General features: G+C 36.5%; 1 protein-coding gene across 2 annotated transcripts in view; it reads right to left on the bottom strand.

Moving 5' to 3' along the window:
- Positions 1-22,797, bottom strand: part of marchf4a (membrane-associated ring finger (C3HC4) 4a) — a 39,143-nt gene extending 16,346 nt beyond the window's left edge. The window contains exons 1-2 of one of the 2 annotated variants that reach the window (XM_058771948.1): positions 21,254-22,796; positions 20,696-21,017 (exon numbers count right to left, since the gene is read on the bottom strand). In XM_058771948.1, coding sequence (XP_058627931.1) covers positions 20,696-20,977 — 282 coding nt within the window. In that variant the 5' untranslated portion in view covers positions 20,978-21,017; positions 21,254-22,796. Of the gene's footprint in view, positions 1-20,695 lie in introns of both variants that reach the window. The other variant, XM_058771940.1, reaches the window with a different exon arrangement.
- Positions 22,798-23,471: the final 674 nt, after the last annotated feature.

The raw sequence follows: 23,471 nt of genomic DNA, 5'->3' as shown, positions 1-23,471 counted from the left end.
TTACAGTTCTAACATTTTTTTCTCTAAATTCTAAATTTACATATTGCAATATAGAAAATTTTCATTTCATATCACTTAAAGATATGAAAGCTTGTTTCCATCACAAAATAAAAAATAAAAATTCTCACAGTTCCTTTTCTTAAAATTGCATGATTATAGCTCATAATTCTGACTTCATGTCTTGCATTTCTGACTTTTTGTCTTTTTGTGAGAAAAATTTCGCAATTTTAAATTTTTTAAATTTTTTTAAATTAAAGATTCTATATCTTTAAGTCAGGATGAAATTAACATTTTCTAAATGCTGATCTTTGATCTTGTGCATATGATTTGTGCATATGTTTCTTTCTTTCTTGTTTTTTTTTTACCTCATAATTTTTAATGGTGACGTATGCAGGACTCCAATGATTTCATTTTCTTAAACCCCACCCCTGCAAGCTTGTGTTCATCTCAAAATCCAACCACCCGATGTACAGAACCAAATCCCCACCCTACATTTTTTTTTTTCTTTTTCAAAAATGCATCACACTTGCTCGTATATCACAGTACGGAAGAAAAGATCTGTTGCTACTTCCATTTCATTACGACTTTCAGGTGTGGTCACATTTACAAAATAAAGTCTTTAAAGGAAATCCACACCATTGGGAGTTCAAAAAAAGTTCCTCTTGCAGATTTTGCTTGTGTTTAAGTTTGTCAATTCACTTGAGTTGGCCAACAGAAAGCTGCTTGGCTTGAAAGCGACTTCTGTGCAAGTTGTGTTTTATATATCTACACTACTGAAAAATTGACTTTCTTTAATCACTATTTAAAAATGTATTTAAAATATTTATTAAGGTAAGTTTTTTTTTTTTTACAATTTATTTTATTTTACAAATATAATGAATTATAAATTCATAAATATTACATTTTTGAAGTGTCTTACCAGGTGACATTTCACAACCTAAGCTAACCTTGCCTTGTCACAACACAAAAGGTCAAATTATCTGATATTTTCTGACAAGTTTTTCAAATTATAAGAAGTGAAGCAGTTCCAACATCTTCATTATTATGGCAGGACAGTGTTGTATCATCCTAACATTTTTGACATTATGCCCCCCAAAAATATCAAAATGAATTTTAATTGAGACTTCAAAAACATGCTCATCATAGAAGAGCCATTTTATGTATGAATTGCATTATTAATGTATTTTTAAATAAATGAATAGATCCAGTCCAAAACTTAGCATCACATCATTGACCCATCCATTAGTTGTACAAATTATTAATGAGGACCACTTAAGAGTTACTTGGGACAAGCCCCAGTGACCTTCACAAAAACTGCACCCACGGGACATTCATTTGGGAAAGATGGTTTAACAGTGTGTCCAGTTTGACTTCAGACTCCTTTTTCAGCAGCAAAGGGACATCATTTAATTGATTACTGCTTTGCAGTTCATGTGAATCATGCATAAACCGAGACAACAAACCCTCTGAAATCACACGTCTTACTGCAGGCTTAAACATTTCAAGTGGTGCATGTCAAAATATCTTCACAGAAGCCTCACAGCAGTATTTACGATGTTTCAAAACAGCACACGTTTCAAACGTGCCTCTAGTGAGATTTGTGTGGGTGACAAATAGTTGCCTAATCCAGTGTGTTTATTTTGAGCTCATTAAACCAGTGCGAAGTATATCTATACATCCATCCGGTACTATTTACACAAGAGCGAACATTCGTCATAGCAAATTCCATTGCTTCGTAAATAGAAACCAGACACAATGATGGCATTTATCATTTGGCCTTACAAACACATACACATACACCATAATGAGGGATGATCAGATAAAAGCATCTGTTTGGTCCCTGGCAACAGTGAGCTGGGACTTGCTCACTGACTGGAGCTGCGTCAAACCGATCCCTATGGCACTGATAGAAATTACCTTCCTGTGCTGATCAGATTCGCTGCACCGTCTTTTTTAGATTGCTTTAGTTTACCACCTAGATAAGGGGTACTGAATTTCCATCAGCATAAAGTATGAATTATTTACCCACAGCGTTCTCAGAAGGAGACATTTAGGGAGAGATCAGGATGGCAACTCAAATTCCCTTCAAGTTGCATGGTAAGAAAACACAGATCACTACTTTGCCCTGGAGCTCTGAGAAGCGGTGCTAATCAGCATAGTTTCCAGCAGTCGGCTTGATGTCCCTCACTGAACTGACACACTCATTTAGCTCTACATGCGCAGGGTTATGTCCAACTCTTTACCATGACACTCATTCACAAACTGCTGAAAACACAGTCCCGATCTGGCTCACATTCAAGCAGCTCCAGGTACAAATTGCTGCAGTTTACAGTTTTACTCTTATTGACATATCAAGACTAGTGGGAAAGTAAATCTTATCCTTTTTTTTGTCTGTTCCTTACATAAGTGTGTTGTATGGTTTTTGAACATGTAAAATAAGTGTAAAAGTTAAATAATTTTGTTTTGTTTTGTGTTAGCTATGCCAATACAAAAATTTTGTCATAGACCTAATTTAAGATTTTAATGTATAGCTTTTCTAAGTGAGCATGGCACTAGTAATTGCAATGCTGGGTTCAACTTCCATATACAAATAAACTGATAAAATGTAACTTGAATTCACTGTAAGTGACTAAGGGCCAGTTTTACTAAACGGAAAATTAGCACGATAGCGAAATTCCAAAATAGCACCGTTTGCTGGCGATTTACTGACAACACGCAAATTAAAGAACACAGACACAACATCTTATTTCCATAATCACCAACACAATCTTCCAAGCGCTGCGCAAATTAGCATAAGGATATGTTCGGATTCGGATAATGTGTCCTTCTAGCATTCCAAATAAATTAATACTGTACGTGTGGAAAAAATGATCTTCTACCACGCGCTCTCTCTGTTCGCTGCGGTACCTCCTCCTAGAAACATTTCAAGCGCAAAATAGTTTAAGACATGCTTTTTTGGACATTAAAGGTGCCATAGAATGGAAAACTGTATTTACCTTGGCTTAGTTCAATAATAACAGTTCTGTACATGGAAATGACATACCACAAGCCTCAAACACCATAGTTTCCTCCTTCTTATGTAAATCTTGTGAATAAAAAAGACTACTGAAAAATAGGCGAATCAGAACATAACACTGACTGTGACGTAACAGTCGGGATCACTACGCCCCCAACATTTGCATAATGTCTACCCGCCCATGTTCTAGGCCAGCCGCCAGCCGAACCTACACAGCCAAATCATCAGACGTTCTGCAGGTATTGTAAAGAAACAAGCGAGGACAACAGCAAAAATGACAGATCATGGAAATAAATGTTATGTTCCAGGCTGTGCAGGGGATGTGAAGTGCAGGGATGGGTTGGTGTCTGTATTCAGAAAGGCACGGAAATCAAATAATGCGTTCTAATAAAATAACGCAAGCCACTAAAGGGACATGGTTAGCTTGTCAGCAGTAGTCTGTTGCATTGCAGTACATAAGAATTCACTTACCACATAAACAGAGTAAGGAGAGATGACTGAGGATGATGGCGAAAGATTTACAGATCCTGAGCACCACTGACAAGCATCTGATCTTGTAAAATGTGTGGTAAGTACTGCCGCTCCATAGTATAAACAGAGCAGTGTGATCGCGAATCTCGAAAGTGAAACTATAACGTGATCGACCGATCGTTCAAAAGCAGTTTCAATGCCTATTTTATATACAGTATAATTACCCAACGATATAACTGCGAGAGAAAGTATTGAAATATATATTTTCCTCCATGTGTTTCCTTCCTGCTGTGAGCTACTGAAATGAGCCGCGCTGTGAAACAGCCAATCAGAGCAGAGCTCAACATTGAGCCGCAGTGTGAAACAGCCAATCAGAGCAGAGCTCATTATTATTTATGACCCTTCCAAATAAGCCAATAACAACCCATTTCATTCTAGGGAGAAATCCTAGGGTTATAAATGCACATGTAAAACCGTTTCTGGAGATTTTTTGCCCTTACCTAAGCCACATGCCTTCTATGTAGATATCAGAGAACAATTTAATATACTGTATCAATGCATTCTATGGCACCTTTAAATAATGGCGGAAATACCAGTAATTTGACAAGTGCAAATAGTAGTAAATCACATTGCTTGATTCATTTTAATACTCTCCTCCCATTAATTTGGGGTCTGAAAGGGAAACGCCTACAAATGCATATTCAATAATGTCAGGTGCAAAAATAACTGTCCATGCCTTTTCAGCGCTATTTCTTCACTGTGTGTCTTTAGTAATTCCTGACAGTACTATTTTAACACCAAAAGACGGTTTGCGATGGCTGTTAGTAAATCTGCCCTTAAATGCATCAGCAAATGCTGTGATGCCTTCCGAGGTTGAATTTTGGATTCATAATTAAATTTAAGATCTAGGTAGGGATACATGACCCCACTTCTGTGTGTGTATGTGTTTCACATCCCATTCTCATTTTAAAAGCTGCGCTCTCTGGAGGTTGCATTTGTCGGCTGCTTACTTCATCAAGGCTGCCTCATTTGAGAAAAGTAACAATTATATTCCAAAGTAAGAAAGAAATTATAATAATTTACACCTCACAAGGAATAACAGTCAGTTTTATAATGGTTACTTCTCTGAAATGAGACATCCTCAGTGACATATGCAGCCAACAGATCAGACAGCTATTATTTTCAAGAAAACAAAACTCGCTTACAGCTCTACAGTTTTGCTTGTAAGGTGCAGAAACACCTAGCAGAAAGTCGATCATTTTTTATGGCTCTCCAATTGATTTTGATGAAATTGCTGTGCTGCTTGATACATAAGAGAACTCCTCAGCGGTGAGTTCAAGAGCACGCTGAGGTCATCAATTAGCAGTCTGTGGTCCAGATCCAGACTGGAGTGAGCGTGTTCTGGCAACAGTTCAGATACACTAGTTTTCTTAAATACATTTAGGCCTACATATTTGATTGCATCTCATCCAATCAAATGTGTTTATGCAAATCATTAAGCTGTAGATAAATACTCAGTTTGCCAGCTCCTGTGGACAAGGACAAAGTGTCATTCAAAAAAAGAGAAACTGTGATGATGAGAATTTAACCATCAAAGAAGAATGAACAGAAGAGTTTGCTTTTATTGTCCCTGATTAAAGAGTAAAACTGGTCTCATTTGTTCTCATTTGTTCAATTAATTTCTTGTTAAGTGATAAGGTGTGTGTTTGTAGGAAACAAACACACATCTTAGTGTTATTATGGAAGTGTTAATATGGATTATGGTATTTTGGTCAGCAGGTTTAAAGTTAAAATCATCTTAATGATGGATTTGTTTCTTACAAACATTGAGCTTTTCACTTCACAATACGTTAATTGATGGCCTGGATTCATGTGGATTACTTGTGAATTACTGTGAAGTTTTCATTAGCCACTCATTCTGGCAGCACCCATTCACTGCAGTAGATCCATTGGTGAGATGTAATGCTAAATTTCCATGAAGAAACAAACTCATCTACATCTTAGAGTGTGAGTACCCCTTACAGAAAAACCACATGTGACCCCATGGGTTTCACACGGGTTTCACATAGGAAAGTACCATGGGTTTCACATGGGAATATACGTGTGTTTCACATGTGAGCTCATGTGTTTGACATGCAATCACATGGGTTTCACATGGAAATTGACATGAAAATGTTCCAAAAGCACACATTTTCCATGTGCAAAGCACACGCTTCACATGTGATTTTCACAGGTTTTCAGACGTGAAATTTCACATGTGCAGAATCACATGTATATGTGGCCACATGTGAAATTCATGTGGTTTTTCTGTAAGGGTATTTTCAGCAAATTTTCATTTTTGGGTGAACTATTCCTTTAACAAGTTACAATGAAAGTTTTAAAATTGAATCTGAAAATGTTTGTTCCTTTGCCAGTTTTCTGGCCCCTGCAAGAAACTTGTCGAAGAGCCCATGAACACAGAGGCATCATGCCGATTCAAAGTGAGGGGGCATGTGCCCCCTCAGATTTTTGAGCCAAGTGGATTTTGAATGCAGCTTCCAAAAGACAAAAAATAGCCAATTCATATTTTCTATATTTAATACAATCACACCGGTGTGATTAAATCGTTCAGTGCGTCATATCATCAGCTGCTAAATTCAAATCTGCGTTCGCTGGCTGGCGCTGACGCGTTTTACAGCACTGCGCATTATAACCAATCACACATGATTCTGTTGACCTTATGAATGCAATGACCAATCAGAGGTGTTCAAATGAGTCATCGCTAAAATGCCGGTGTTTTCCTAAAGCCTGGAATACACTACACGACTTTTAAAATCTGAACAGATTTTTAAAACACCAGGCATCATACACTTACCGACTTTGTAAATAGTGACAAAGGAAAACTGGGCATCATACACTGCGCGACTGAAGATCATACACTACCAGACTTTAAAGTTGTTCCGATCACAACGAACTCACGCAGAAACGTGCACCTTGTTGCTAGGAGACGCATGACAAATGAAAACATATGTGTTCTAAAATCGGCTGAAAATATCAAACATGTTTGATATCCTCCGACTGGATGGAGTCAAAGTCTGAAGCTAAAAAATCGAAGTCTGTGACCATCATACACCACGCGATTTTCTGTGGAATCTGTCAGCTGTAATCTGCAGACTGGCTCCGACTTTCCTCAACTAGCGTCAACTTGTTCAGACTGTAAAATCGGGGGGAAATCAGGGCAAAAATCGCGTAGTGTATTCCAGGCTTTAATTGCTCGCTGACTGAATACCTCTTTCTAGTGAATTCTCTCATTAGAAACAATAAAGTGCAAATGTGTGTACGAATCTGTAAGATATTCATTTCATAGTGTAAACAGCTTCAGTGATTTTAAGGGAGTTTTTGAGAGTGCTTGATCTCTGTCAGTAAAAATTTTCTTTGATAATGTAAATGTTCTTTGCTCTCTTTCTGTACAATGAAAGTGTTATGATTAGTAGCCTAACTTAAATGTTTTTATTCACATTAACTTTCAGTGTTAAATTCATATTAAATATAAAGTCAGTCGTATTAAAATGTGTTATGGCATGACACCCATAGCCTATTTAATAGATTACATTATTAGGTTACTTTGACCATCGCCCACTAGATAAACTAACATAATCTATAAATCAAGATATTTCATGATATAGTTAATGCGTTTGGGAATGTTTCGAATAAAAAGGAAAAAATAAATAAAACATAAGTGCTGTTGTGGCTGCTGTGTGTCACATGACAACCCCCACCCCCACCCCGACCCCCACTCAAATATAATGAGTGCATGACGCCCCTGCATGAGCATAAGGTCATATGAGTATGTCTGCAGACCTCTTTATAAAAACCAGACTGTTTTCCAGTCTAGACTTGGGCCAGACTATTCAAGGCTGGTGTAAATGTAAAGAAGACCTGATCAAAACATTTGTGTCTTTGTGTTCTCCCAGATTGACCTCCATCACTTGGCAAAGTGCAAAGTGTTTCAAAGTGCATTTTAAAGTCCATTTAGTTACAGAAACAAAAGGAAACACAGCAAAAGTGTTCTGTACTTTCCGAGCTTTGAATAAACTTGCATTTATAAAATAAATAAATAAATGCATAAAATACTGATCAGTTGAATAGACTTTTATCTTTTCTCGCTATTTGATTATTTTATTGCCCTCGCAGTGAATTGCTCACAGCCCAAGATGGTTTTGGTCAGTGGATCTTGTTTTAGGACGGGATACAGTACAACACTGAAAAACAAGTGCTGGCGCAACACAAAAACAGCAGGATAAGCCAAAGTCTATCAGGTAAACTGGCTATTTTTGACTATATTTTTTGTAACCAAATTTAAGAGTTTGACATAGTCGCATGCTCTTTGACGTCAACATGTAAAGCGTTTTCCCCCCCTCCAGTTGATGAAACTATTTATTTTGCCATCCTTTACCTTGCATTTTACTATTTGCCTGTAGCATTGCTATTGCTTTTTTCACTGCTGTCTGCATCAGAACAGACCTACAACACATTTCTGGGTTGCTCATCCACTGGTTTCAGGTTATCATTCATTAATATTTCTGCATAATCTAGTTGATTTATTTACTCCCTCTGACAACTGATGCAAATTTGAAATGTTGATCTATTCTTAATCTCCTGTACAGGCACATAATGGTTCATAACACACACATGCGTGCCCACACATGCTCACACATTCACTCACACATCACTTTCCTGCTCATATACCTACTGCAATTCAGTGTGGAAAATGATCCAGGTATAATTTGACAGGAAAACTACAGAAAGCAGAAAGCAGAACTACAGGCAAACTACTCACCTTTTAACTCACTGTACCGTGCCATCATGTAGTTTTATCACCATATCAGGAAAATGTATTTCTCACAATTTAAGATCAAAATCATTCAATATTAGTGAGGTCAATATTCAATTAATATTCATTCATTTAATATTAATAGCTGATGTGAAATATCTAGTGCGTGGCCTCAAGGAAGTCCATGGAAAATTTGAGTAAAATGTATAATTTTTCAATAATTTATTTTGGCTTTAGTAAAATTACAATATCAATCAAATCTTCAACACTTTACAATAAGGTTTCATTTGTTAACATTAGTTAACATTAATTAACAATGAACAATACTTCTACAGCATTTATTAATCTTAGTTATGGTAATCTTAACATTTAATAATACATTTTTAGGATTAACAGTTGTCTCTTATAGTTGTCTCTAATTAATGCACTGTGAACAAACTTGAATATATTTACTCATTGTTAGTTCATGTTTACGGTGGCTGAGAGAGTTCAACACGCTGCAAATATAAAAAAAACACCTGCAAATTAAGAAAACAACTTTGTCAATTTGACAACACACGCGCTGCAAATGCTCACAACACAACCAAACACAAAAAAAAAAAAACATGCTGCAAATAAAATTCTTTATTTAGTTGTGTTGTGAGCATTTACAGTGCGCTTCTTTATTTGTTTGCGTTGTGAGCATTTGCAGCACCTGCTGTCAAATTGATGAAGATGTTTTCTTGATTTGCTGGTGCTTTTTCTATTTGCATGTGTTTTCTGAAGTTGCAGCCCGTTGAGCTCTCTCGGCCACCGTACATGTTAGTTAATGCATTAATGCTAAAATTGAGACCTTACTGTAAAATGTTACCATTAAATAAATCATTTAATTTTTAAACATCTTAAACTATAGCTGCCTTTACAATTTACATATTACAAAATTAATGAAATAAACATTGCAGCAACATATAAAGTGTGCAATTATTTTTCAGATAAAAATTACTAGGGCTGCAAAACGATTAATTGCAATTAATCGCATTCAAATTAAAAGTTTATTTTTTACATACTGTATATGTGTGTGTACTGTGTATATTTATTATAAATACACATACATATGTGTAAAATATGAAAATATAATATTAAGGAAAATATGTTATATATATATATATATATATATATATATATATATATATAAAATATTTATATTATACATAATATAAATTAAATATATATACAATTTTTATATATATTTACATATATGTGTGTATTTATATATATATAATAAATGTACAAAGTACACACAAATATAGTAGGCTATGTAAACATAAACTTTTATTTTGAATGCGATTAATTGTGATTAATCGTTTTGCAGCCCTAAATATGATAAACTATTTCCATGTTTTTCCCCATGAAATTATGTTTTGTTTTTAATGGAAAGTAGACACACACGGAAACACACAGACAGAAACATCAGAAAGTTAAACTATTATTAGAGATGCTGCTGTTGAACACTGTTGAGTAATTCACAGACACAAGAGCATTTTAAGGACAAAAACCTGACAAATGTCTTGAAATACATCATCTGAACAGTGTCTTGAGGTGTGGTAGCCATAGTATAACCACAGTATATGTTTTTTGGACGTGAGTGACAAAGGGAACACTTAATTGACCAAGCGGATATGTGATAATCTCAAAATAGTTATATGTAAAGTATATCTGTTTATCACTACTCTGCATTAACACCAAGTTTCAAGATTAAATCAGAAACATTTATTCTCTAGAATAAAAGGGTAGAGTGTTTCCACATCCTCTTCTTGTCAAGGTTCCACCTCTCACCTCCTCTCTGTCAGCCCTCGCTATCTCTGACACATTGGCAATGTGTGAACATTTAAACCCCAACTTCTGTAATGTGTTTCTATCCGTCCTGACAGTCTTGGCACTTTGAGCTATTGCTGCTACTGTCATTTCATTTCCTTATGTGTTTTGAAGCTGTTTATACTTCCATCAAATTAATGATACAGGCCTCTAATGATAAGGTGATATCTCACACACTCAATACAGCTGTCTACCTTCATGAAGAAGAGTCAAGTTTCTCGCTATGCTGAAGCACATATATAACATACTTGAAGAAAGGGGTTAATAAGTGTGTGATAGGTTTTCAGTTTTTTATTTAGCCAGCATCATTTGAGTGATCATTCACAGACGCGAACACAACCAGTGTTGGAGAGTAATTAGTTACATGTAACAGCATTACGCAATTTAATTACAAAATAAATGTAACTGTAATCAGTTACAATTACTGAGAAAAAATGGGTAATTAAATTACAGTTACTTATGAAAATGTTAACAATTACAAAGGGGGGTTACATCTGAATATTTTCACACAAACATTCAGATTTAATTGATTTCTTTCCCAAACTGCATTGACTGCTCTAAAATATGAGACACCAATGTTTCAGGAGTTTAGGACACAGAATAAGATATATGCTGATTTATTTCCTATTTGGGTTTATGTATATGCTTTTTTTACTTTTTAAGATTGTTGAATGCCAGTACTTCCTGCCATAGTGGTGCAAAGATTTGATTTAAAAAACAGTATCATAGCTATTAAACTATTTCTTATGATTTTAAATCTGTTTTTAACCTCAGAACGATCTCAAAGTAAAAAGAGGTGTTAAAGTTTGATTTTGTGGTTGCTGTGCTTTAAAATGTAATTATTAAAATCTTAATTCAAGTGATGAAGGGTTTTGAAAGTCAGTAATCAGTAATCAGTGCTATTGTAAGGATAACCTTCCTGTTTGAAAATGATTAACATTTGAAAACGTGTTAGAAATTTGGAAAAGTAATCAAATGTAATCACTTGTTACTTTAATAAAGTAATTGAAATACACTGTAAAACCGAACAGTGAAATGAATTAAAATTATTTCATATAATAATGAAAGTTCATTGGACTTAATTGAAATAAGTTCTGTAAACTCAAAATGTTGTTGTAATAAGGTGAACTGCATTTTGTAGTTCCCAGCATGCTTTGCATCAAACAGCAAGAAAAATAAATGTAGAAATTAAGTGTTATTTTGTGTGTTTTTGCACAAGATTAACAGAGAGACATAAGTACGTACTTAAATGTTGTGTTATGTTAGGATTTACATAGGTTTCTGTTATGTTGGTTTTGTAGTGTTACCGTTGTGGTGAAGAGTAGAGCATGTGGTTAGGTTGAGGATGGACAGCAAAGCTTCAAGATATATTGCATGTTTTTTGATTATTTACATGCAAGTGTTGTTGTGAGTCTTTTAGATAACTACATTAACATGTGCCAGTAAGCTGTTGCTAACTAGTACTAAACTATAAAGATCTGAATGAATGTTCTGTTGATGGAAGCAAGTTGTATATAATTATCACTGTGATAAGTGGAGTAGGATTATGGAAGCGAGGCTTGGCTTGGCTCCCATTGCTCTCAGCCCCGCCCCATTTGTCATAAAAATGTTAATGTTTTGAGGCAATAAGTTTCCTCAAATGTTTTGAGTATTCTTAACTTATCAGGTTTTACAGTGTAGTTACACTACTTATTACAGTTTGAATAGGGTAACTTGTAATCTGTAACCTATTACATTTCCAACTAACCTTCTCAACACTGGTCACGACTAGATCTTAGTATAATACTGTCAGTAGCTATGTCTCCATCCAAAGAATCAAATTAAATTTATGCGCAAAACTGGAATATCGCATAAAACATTTGCGAATAAACCACCGTTTCCATCCAACGAGTTAAAGAGAACAAAATCGTCACTTCCTGGTAAACTGTCACTAAATATCTCTAAGAAATGTAGGAAAAGCCACTGAATATAATAATATTCATATATGATAAATTACTTGCGCCTCAGAGCGAGCAGATGAAACACAATAAATGCGGTCATTGCTTTCGGAGGCGGATGCCAGCTGTTTGCATGGGAACACAGTTGTGTAGACAATTATACAGAAATACTTTGACAACAGACTTTCCTCAGGCATTTCAGAATGATCATAACAACATATAGATGCTGCGAACGAGATTGGTCCATTGGTTAGTCAAGGTATCCCGTCTGATAGCGCAAAGTCACACGACTTTTTCGAAGTGCATGGAGGAATTTATTCGGTAAATGTGTTTCCATTGTAGTTTAGACTAGACAAGACAAGACAGGGCTGACACACAGGAACACCGGGAATAACAAGTAGACCAAACAAAAAGGAACTGAACAGACAGGAACTAATATACACAAGATAATTAACACACACAGCTGAACAGAATCTAAACAATCAAACTAAATTAGGACAGGAACAGGAAGGACCAAATAAGGGTGGAAATAAGGGGGAAACACACAAGACACGACTGACACATAGTAATGCTAAATGTAAAGTGTACACATTTTCTTCTCTTATTTCTTTTCTAGATCTACTTGGGGGTTCTCTTCCTGGCTATTGTCACCTACTGGATACCCATTGCAGTTGTAAGAATACTACAAATATACATAAATTAATCTGTCAGTATATTCTATATTTCCCCACACATGTGTTCACTGTTCACATATGAATGTGAGAATCAGATTAGGAATATGTCATATGCATCCAAAGAACACTTTTTAAATGTACAGTGGTCATCAGACTACATACTGTTGTCTGTAACACTGCTGATGTTGTTGCTGAACTTACTGTGTGTGGGTGTATATATGTCATTCCAGGAAAAGATTACCATTTCTGACTATAAACCTCTGATGAATTCTACTAAACACAAACTTTGTTATTAAGTTCTTTAACATATTTATTATAAATGAGCTATTTATTACAAAGGAATAACTTTGCATGGTGTAAATTATATATGTATATGCATTTTTTAATTACTGGCTTTTTTGCCTTACTATATAGGACAGTGGAGAGCTGAAAGAAAAGTGGAGAGAGAGAGAGAGAGAGAGAGAGAGAGAGGGGAATGAGTTCGGGACATGACCCAAATCAGACTTGATCTTGGGTCTCAATGAGCACCACAGCTCCTTATATGTCATGAGTGCCCTATACACCTCTACTTCAACAGTATATGCATCTTTACATGTATGTATAGCTATAGCCGTACATATTCTGCTTAAATGAATATTCTGTGTGCAGTTTACAGCATTTGTGACACATTCGTTACCACAACAAATAATTTTATTATTTTTTAAAAGCAAAAATAGAGGTTACAGAGAATCACTTATAATGGATGGGTCAATTTTGGGAGGATTTAAAGCAGAAATGTGAAGCTTGTAATTTTATAAATGCACTTAGATTAATTCTTATGCTAAAACATTGTCATTGTAGATAGATACTAGATGTAGAAACCATATAAAAGATTAGTAAAATCAAATTAACATGCATACTGTTTATGTCTGTGACTATGCTTTTGAAACTGAGTTTTTTGTCACATTTATTGATTGACCTCATTTACATATTAACTGCTTCACTGTAACACAAATTTCAACTTTTTCAAAAGTTCCATATTTACTTTGAGACATTATGAAACATGTATTCATTAAACGAAACTTGGAATAATCATTTAAAAATTTATTAAAAAGAAAACATGATAAAATGATAAAATACTAGCCAGACTTACACTATCATTCAAACGTTTGGGGTCAGTACATTTTTTTGTTTTTGAAAGAAGTCTCTTCTGCACTACAAGAAAACAGTAATATTGTGAAATATTATTAAACTTTAAAATAAGTGTGTTCTACGTGAATATACATTAAAATGTCATTTATTCCTGTGATGCAAAGCTGAAATTTCAGCATCATTACGCCAGCCTTCAGTGTCACATGACCATTCAAAAACCATTCTAATATGCTGATTGACTGCTCAAGAAACATTTCTTATTATTATCAATGATGAAAACCATTGTACTGCTTCATATTTTGTAAAAAATATCATAAGGATTCTTTAAATAGAAAGTTCAACATTACATATATTTACTGTCACTTTTGATCCTTTTAATGTGTCCTCCCTGAATAAAAGTATTAATTACAAAAATAAAAAACATTTGAATAGTACTGTATTAAACATCCTAAACGTGAAACGATATGTATGTGTAAAAGTCAAAGTAAAAAAAACACTAAACCAGTTTTAATGAGAACACACCTCTAGGTTAATAATTAATTCATGCAACAAACGGCTGAATGTTTTGCAATGTAAAAACAGCTGTATTTTGCTTAAAAAGCCACACTCTTCTGGTTATTGGCCCACTTATCCAATCACTGCTATGTTTATATGTGTACTGTGTGTTCTGTGTCAAGACCATTTACACTGCTGGATCTGTCACTTCCTCTCCCTTTGAGAGGATTAGATTTTCTTACGAGACTCCAGGTTGACAAACACAGTATGAATGTGTGTGTCATTTCATCTGTCATGAACAAACTTCAATTAACAGGATTACCATGTTAGGCCTTAATCTCAGCACTAGTCTCTGCTCTAAACAGATTACATTAGTTTTGGGAAAATCTGTGTCTTTGATGCAGTTTAGTTCCACAGTTATGAAACCTGTATCAAATGCAGACGCTGCTATTCAGATTCTCTCGACTAATTCATCAGTGATCAAATATCCATACTGCAGAGCATTAAAAACTGAATGCGGCTAGTTCCCAGCGTAAAGTCCCTCTGATTTCATTTGGCATGCATTATAATGAGTCTAATCCGAGGACGTGGAGATTTTGGAATTGAATGTACATCTATTTGTCAAGTAAATTCAGATTCACTTGATTTGTTCTACACTAATTATACATAATCACTGATGGTTTGGGGTTGTAATGATACGTTGTGCAGCAGAGATGTGTGATGGGAGATCAGACTACGACTTGTCAGAGTCGGAGAAGAGGCCACTTTATCTAATTGTGGTATTAAAGCAGAACTATCAATACAATCTGAATGGCTGATCCTTTATATATAACCCCTAACAGCCCTCGGCAGTGAGCGCAGCCTCAATTTATTGCGCTGGATGTTAGGTCAGCCTTACACAGCAGCCAATTCATGGGAGCAGAAGGAAACGAGACCTCGGTAAGAACCAAGCATGGTGTTTTATAATGAGAAGTATGCACTACCTATGCACGACTTTGTGAGTTAAAGAGGCACGAAGGGACAGAAAATATAGAGAGAAACAGGAAAAGAGACAGCAAGCCTAGGCCAGTGTGAGAGGGAGAGAAATGAAAGAGAGAATCCTTGTAAACAGCCCTGAGCTGCGATAAAATAAATCGTATTTCCTGTCATCAGCATACTTGAAGGGTGGCGAAAAAGTGAGACAGTGAGAGAGAAGTGCAGTTTTTTTGCTTTTTGCATTGGACTGTGTGCAATGTGCTCTCTAAAAGCGGACTGCAATGTAAATTTTAAGTGATTCTTTTTAGCCTAGATCTTTTTCTATTAAACACACACAGACACACACACACACTGCTAGAGAAGGATGCAGTGTTGGTAGTTAGTAAAAGTGGCTGCAGTCAAGGATGGACTGGGACTCAAAAACAGCCTGAGATGTTTACCGGCACAAAACAACCCCAAATGAATTAGAAATTGCTTGAATATAATAGAAATGTGCCTTTTGTATTACAGTGTCCTCCAAAAGTTTAGAAAAACCCAAGGCAAAGTAGGGTTTTGGAAAATATGACTAAGCATTAATAAGGAACAACACAAACTATACAAAAAATATTCAACACAAAAAATAATGAATTCAGAATACAGAACATAACTAAAACTATTTATAAACAGACTATAAGCTGTATGTTGTGTAGCCTACCAACCCTAAGTATACAACGGTTAGTTCAAGTCATCGAACTTGATTGGATTTACAGTGCATTTAAAAGTTGCTCAACAGATTCTTTCAAAACCACTAATAATTAATTCAGGAACAAATCAGGTAGCTATTAAAATCATTCAAAAACATTGTTGTAGCTTATTTTAAGAGCAAATCATTGAATCATTCCCTCAATTAAGTCATTCAAAAATATTGATTCATTCATGCAGAAAGCACAAAGATGTTGAATGGTAATTCTGCTGTGGCTTTTAAACTAGTTTCGCTGCAGAGCATTAGAACGTCTCATGTGAGAGAAAAAATAAAAAAAGGAATTTGTTCCCATGACTTGTTAATTTGTGGCCAAGTTTTCTTGTTTCCCCCACTTCATGTGAAACAAAATCACTGGCTATATTCTGTGTAAATGAAAAGTTTCTCCATAATCAACTTCTTGTTTATTCAACTGTTGTTACTGCATGTTTGTGACTGTCAATGGTCAAAACACACAACAATTTTTAAAGGGGTCATATGATGCGATTTGAAGTTTTCCTTTGTCTTTGGAGTGTTACAAGCTGTTTGTGCATAAAAAAGATCTGTAAAGTTGCAAAGACTAAAGTCTCAAACCAAAAGAGGTAGCCTATTCTTTACAAAAGTTTACGCCTTCCTAAAACACCTCATTTAAACACCCCAACATATCTACGTCACTGTGTTGGACTGTGTCGTGGAAATGCTGTGTGTTTCCAACTATGGTAAGGGTGTAACATTTCCATCACATGCTTGAGGTATTCGGCCAATCACAATGCACTGGATAGTTGGCCAATCAGAGCACACCGCACTTTTCAGAAAGATGAGCTTTGTAGAAATTGACGCATTTCAGAAAGGCGGGGCAGAGAGGAGCAACAATACAGAGTACAGTTGTAAAACTGTAAATATTTCTCATGCAAGCTCAAACTGTCATCATCCATGTGCACATTTACATCAGCCTTTTTTCTCTATGTTGAAATCTGAAGCATGTTTTTTATTTATTTATTTGTAATTTTTTGCTAGAGATGTTTATTCTGGTCACTTTTTCTGCAGTAAAAGGTAAAAGAATCTGTAGGCTTACTCATGTTACACTAATCAGAAAGAAGATCTACAATGATAATTAAAAGATATTTTGATGCACTTAATAATGATTTAAGGTTATACTGTCCAACAATACCCCACTTTACCTAGTGTTTTCCAAACTTCTGTAGGAAACTGAATCTAGTTGATATTTAGGCCTATTGACTATATTTTGCTTTTTTACACTGTAAAGAAAATACTTAAATTACAGCACCACTGTGGCTAAAAGTCAGCATGAATCTGGCATATTTCCAAATACAACAGATATATATATACAGATCTTATTGTGAATGATTCCTCACAAGTGTGTGTGTGTGTGTGTGTGTGTGTGTGTGTGTGTGGGTGTGTGTGTGTACAGAGTAATCATTCAAAATAAGACATGTAATATACAATAAGAACCTTTTCATGGGAATGCCAGAACTATTCTTCCTTTGTAATGATTGTATGTTTAAATTGGTTTCGACAACTGACCCGCAAGCTGACTGGCCCACTGAGAATAGGTGTTCCCTATGGCCAGACCACTCTTGGTGCAGATATGTAATTGGTTTATTCTGGCACAGACACTTACTTTCAATTTGGGGTGACAAAAAGGCACACCATGGCCACACTATTCTACATTCACTGTTGCTTGTGCATTCAATTCTTTTAAAGGAATTTGAGTCATGCTGACTATATCAGTTTCAGCTATTTTTCACTATTGATGTATAATAACAACACTTTCAAAATAGTGTAAATTAAAGCTTTTATATTTCTTCTGGTAACACTGATGTGATCATGTTTCATATAAGGTTGGGTATGGAAGACAAAAAGTTCTTTCACACCTAACCACCCCCTCCACCACATGTTTTATTCTATAAATACTATTTAGATTTCTTTGATTTTGTAAACAACATAACAGATAGTGATATATATGTCATTTTGGTCTAATGAGACCTAACTACTTTGGCCAAAATATATTGGCATTTTCACAGGGCATTTTGTCAATTTCTATTTCTGCAGTATCACACTTGGTAGCCCTGTTTACTGTGAAATCTAATTGGTCCAAAATCCCACTAATAATTAAACATCAAATATGTTTCCACCCATTGGCTGTTATTAATATTGTGTTCAAGCCACCACAAAGTGTGCAATATTCTTTTGGGTTCAGTGTTGAATGACAAATTACTTATAAAGACACGGAAGAAAGATTTAACCAAGTATAAAACCAAGACACTACTCTAAATAAATGATTTAGTCTGTGTCTTGTCCAATAACATGGGCATGTTGCCCAATTATTCTCTCTGATGAAGGTGAAATGATGTCCATGTAAGTGGCTTCTCACAACAGGGTGCAAGAGTTATGCTACTCAAATCACCTCCAGCATCTGTGACAATCCATTTCTTGTTTTCACACTGATTAAAATGAGACCAGAGGAGGTCCAGGGCATTTTTCCTCAGTGGTTTTGTGAGAGAGAGCGAGAGGACAAGTGGAGAAAGGGGAAACTATTATTTATTTTCCCAAGCATGTAATGGTTAAGTTTTGTAATGGTCATGTAATTGTTCCTGCGTGTTTTGTGTACACAAGAGAGGAACCGTTCTCACCCTCCCTGATGGGTTTAGGGGAACAGGAGACCTTCCTTATCTACTACTTGGGGTTCTGAAAGTGAAAGGAAAAGGTAGAGGCAGCTGGAGAAAGTCGGAGCATACAGTGGAGAGGAGAGTGAGAAAGAGAGGGAGTGTGTGCCTGGATTGGAGACATATACACAGCTCAGTCAGAGCGAAGAGAATCTCCTCAGTCCCATCTGCTCTCTACACAGCTCTCATTACACTCACAGGCCCATCCATCAGCCCGCAGCCACACATCTCTGCCACAGCCCACATTAATGGAAAGAGGAAAGAGAAAAAGACGTGGGGAAAGTGAAAAGGAGAGAGACAGGAAACAACTGAGAGAGAGAGAGACAGAATGACAGAACGTGGGGGAGAGAAAGAGAAAATAAAACAATTTCACATGCATTTACAGGCTAAATTGGCCTGTGAAGAGGACAGAGCGATAAACTCTCTGATGCTAAAAACACAAAACTATCCTACAGCATATAATCTCGAAACAAACAGATGAAACAAGGCCAAATATCAGACTGGTCAACAGAGGTGTCCGTATGCCAGTCATATAATGTTCTGCTCAATCTTTGATCAATGTTTTGTGTTCAAACCCTTGACCTTTCAGTCATGTGGTGCATTCCATTAGAACAAATCACCTAGCTGTGGATAAATGCCACTGTCATAAAACCACTGGGGCAGAGTAACAGTTAGATTTATGGGACAAATCACTTCAAGAACAGCAGCAATGATGTGGAATCTCACTTGCAGTCTCCAGACACATTTGGATAACAAAATATAAAGTATAATGGGAAGAAATTCATTGCTAGACCGGAGTGCTTTTCTCAAAACTACCTTCACTTTTCATTTTTCCCATTACTTTTGCAAACTGCACTTTTGGTGATTATGAATTGTTATTTATGATGTCAAATCTGACCTTTTTTCTTCTGTGGGAAAAAAGATGAATATATTTTTGAAAATGTGAGAGCTTTTTTATTCATTCAATGAAAGTCAATGGGATCCAATGTTTTGACTTTTTTGATTGGACAAAAGCAGTTCTTTGAAATATAAGTCATACAATAAGTAATACAGATTTGGAACATCATGAGATTTAGAACAGTATGAGAAAATAAATATGCAATATTTACTTTTAGGTGAACTACCCCTTTAACTATGACCATTTTCAACTAGTGTCCACTAAGAAAGTACCCAAATGCATTTGCATTAGTTTTGAACAGTATTATCTACTTTTCTTATTAGATACTGTGCTGTAAAATGTGCTTGTGCTATCTTTTTGCAAAATCAATGCCACTGATTTCATATTAAATTATGTAATCTAGTCACATTTCTAAATTTTTTGTGTGTGACAAGCATTTCTTTGTCTTCGTTTTGAACAGTATATCTTTTATAGTGAAATGTGAAGTTATTTGAAAAGCTTGTGCTTTCTGTTTTTAAAATAAATGCCACTTTGAAGTCAGACATTTTAAAGTCTGATTTAAGTAATTTTGAATATCAACTGATTTACTTTTGTGCAAAGTGCACTTTCTTTAAATACATGGCTCTTGTTTTGACATTTCGTCACGCAATGCAACGCCACACATACATTTTAGCTTAAGTGTCCAAATAATTTGAGTCCACGGTATATGCAGAGACATTCATGCAGTGCAATTGTCTGTGAAAATATTCTATTATAACAAAATCTTTGTTTTCATCCATTTAATGTGACACAATAATTGCTGTCAGAGTTTCAGCTTGATTTTCTTCATCAGTAATTACATTTTTAAGTGGTCTTAAAAGTGCAATGAACTTATCACTGCACGGTGTCACTTAGGCACCGCCGGAACCTAGGCTTTTTAATTAACGTTACAGCAGGTGGAATTGTCAAAGTGTAACGTTAGTATACTGTATGGACAAATAGGTGCAATAAACAGCCCCAACACAAAAGTGCATGTGAACTCCTTACCTGCTCTGGGCCCTGAAAACAGATCCGGCACAAAGGAGTCCTGACTCCACTGTCCGTGCAGCTGTTCAGAGATAACCTCTCGTCCAGCTTCTCCTTAGAGCAATCCTCGGATGAGCTGCAGCAGTCCAGCGTCCTCGGCGAATCCACCCCGCTGTGAGTCCAGTCTTCGCTCCCTCGTGTGTCCGCAGCCTCACCTGCTACCGGCTGGTAATGTCCGTTGGCTAAAGAGTTGCTATCCGTGGCGCTGCTCGTCGCATTGCCCTCCGCGTTTAGTTCGTTCATGGGTGTGAAGGCAGGTGGAGATGCCAACGGTGCCGGTGGCCTGAGAAGGAAAACCTTCAGGTCACTGAACAAGACGCAACAGCGGCCTTTCTGCTTGCCCTGGCGGCGCAGCATCGGTCTGCGACTCAACAATCCCCAACACCATACAATGACACCGATAGCCAACAACATGTGCCCGTCTTATGAATAATGGAAAGGCGGTCTATGTTTTTAAACGGCCTATAATGCTAAGGCTATCTGTTACTGGACTCCAGCAGGTCACATAACATAACTTACTGTTTGGTTTCCAACGAGGAAACGAGGAAACAACACCTGTCTTCAGTCTCGTGAGCAACGCCGCTTTCTGCTCACCTCACCCAAACTGACCGTTTGGACATGAAGAAGGTGTTTACTTTCAACAGTTATTATTCTGAGAGCTACATCACCGCGATAGTGTTTCCATTGAGAAGCTGACGGTTGTACACACATGTAATAGCAGCTGTCAAAAGTGTCAAAAACCCTTTAGTAACCCTGTTCGTAACGTTGATTCAGTCATCTTGGGTACCTCAAGAAAACTAGTTCATTCAGATGTTACCACGTGAAGCACATTAGGTTACCTGACAAACCAGTTTACAGGGACATTAACTACTGAGGGCGTTCACAACAACTGGACTTGTGCTTACAAATACTCAAATCGAAGATTTGCGGACAAATAACCCAATGTGAATGAAAAATATCTGGGATTCCCGCGAACAGCTTCTGACAAAGGAGCTCCTACCCTGAGGCACTCTCGCCAGTGGCATCTATTCATCAAAAGCAGGAAAACAGAAATGCAGGCTATTCGTCGGCAGAGCCAAACAAATGGCAGCCTTGGTTTGTCTAATAATTAAACAATTTGAAGTCTACGATACACACGCAAACAGTACACAATTTCTATTCTCCAGTTCACACCGTCCTCGCTTATTAGCCATGATTCAAAAGCGACTACCGTGTAATGGTGTTAATGTGAACGCAAAGTGTGTTGCGTGAAACCAAATCCAGCCACAATCTTGCCAATTATCCAGCAATTGTCCTTGGCGTTCATCTCATGTTTCAGGTCCGACCGCTTACAAATGCATCCCGCACAAGTCCCCCTCTGAAAGATATAAGGTGCCAACGTCTTGTTAGTGCAGGCAGCCTATCTCCTTAAACACCCAGCCCTTGTTGCAGAAACCCCAAGGCAGTTTAGCTCACTGTCCCGTGTAATGTCAGACATGTCTTTCGAAAATCAGTCCAGAGAAGAAACAGATTCGCTTTCGACGATGAGGAAATATTTTTGCCATCCACAGTCCGTCGTTTTGTCACATCCAGCGCCTTTTCTTTGAATGAAATTGCTGGGAAATCACTGAAGTGGCTCCTGCGTGGTAAAGCGTTGCGTCCAAAGCGTTGCGGTTAATGCGACGATAGGCGTTGTGCTGATCTATCTAACACGAGCTTCAGCACCATGTTGCCTGGGACAGCTCCCAGGCTCGGGCCCGTCTCCCTCCGAAAGTGTGATGCAAGCAAATCACGTCCTTACAATTTGCGCTACGTAATAAATAAAGAGCTCAGTTTCATCCGCCCGGGAATCCAGTGGGATTCAAATTCAGCTTTTGAAACGCGAAGTTTTCTAATTCGAACCTGAGGAGATCGTTCTTGTAGTCTGCATTTCTCATGCACCCGAGCCACAGACGGATTTGGTTTCAGCTCTCATCATGTGAGACCTGCTCACAAGCACATGTGTTTCTAGGTCAGTGTTACCAGCGTTCCTCTCGTCGCCCCCTCTGAGACGATAAACCCGATGAACTCCACCGCAGAAGATATCAAGTAAACGTTGGACATGAACTTTTAAGTCCACAGCTGCCAGTTGCTGCATGCCTTTTTCCAGCATAAATTTCCGCTGTGGGAGATGACTGGAATCAGTCTTTGGAATGATTGAGTCTGATTGCAGCTCTGAGTTTTCACTGGGAAAAATACAATATTAAACTTAAAGTGAAAAAAGTGGTGACCTTCAATTGTTATCTATCTAATGTATAGATTTTTTTTTCTCTATCTGATTTAAGCCATAAAATGTACTTTTGTTTGCATAAGTTAAGGCATAGGCTTGTTCTGCATGTTAAATAATATTGTTTACTTGAATAAAACCAGTCAGACTTGAATAAACATTTTAATTATAAGACCATTTTAGGTTACCATATTTATTTTTCAAATGATATAATACTGATTTACCAACCTATAAGCTATTAAATTATGTTTGTTACTGTAAAATGCACTGATAATGATGCAGGTGGTATAACAGATGGCCACATGATGACTTAAAGTTCATCAAAATTCGTCTTTCCAGCAACTGTGATAATAACATAAAGACAGTGTTGCCCACACACACAGAAACAAACACCATCAGGATTTACAATGAGATGTACTAATTAAAAAATATACACATCTACATACATACAGTATAACAATATTTTAATGTAAAAGTAGGCCTATAGGCTAT

Source organism: Onychostoma macrolepis, chromosome 01, assembly GCF_012432095.1.
Source record: "Onychostoma macrolepis isolate SWU-2019 chromosome 01, ASM1243209v1, whole genome shotgun sequence".
Lineage (NCBI taxonomy): Eukaryota > Metazoa > Chordata > Actinopteri > Cypriniformes > Cyprinidae > Onychostoma > Onychostoma macrolepis.
This window is presented reverse-complemented; position numbering and strand designations above follow the sequence as displayed.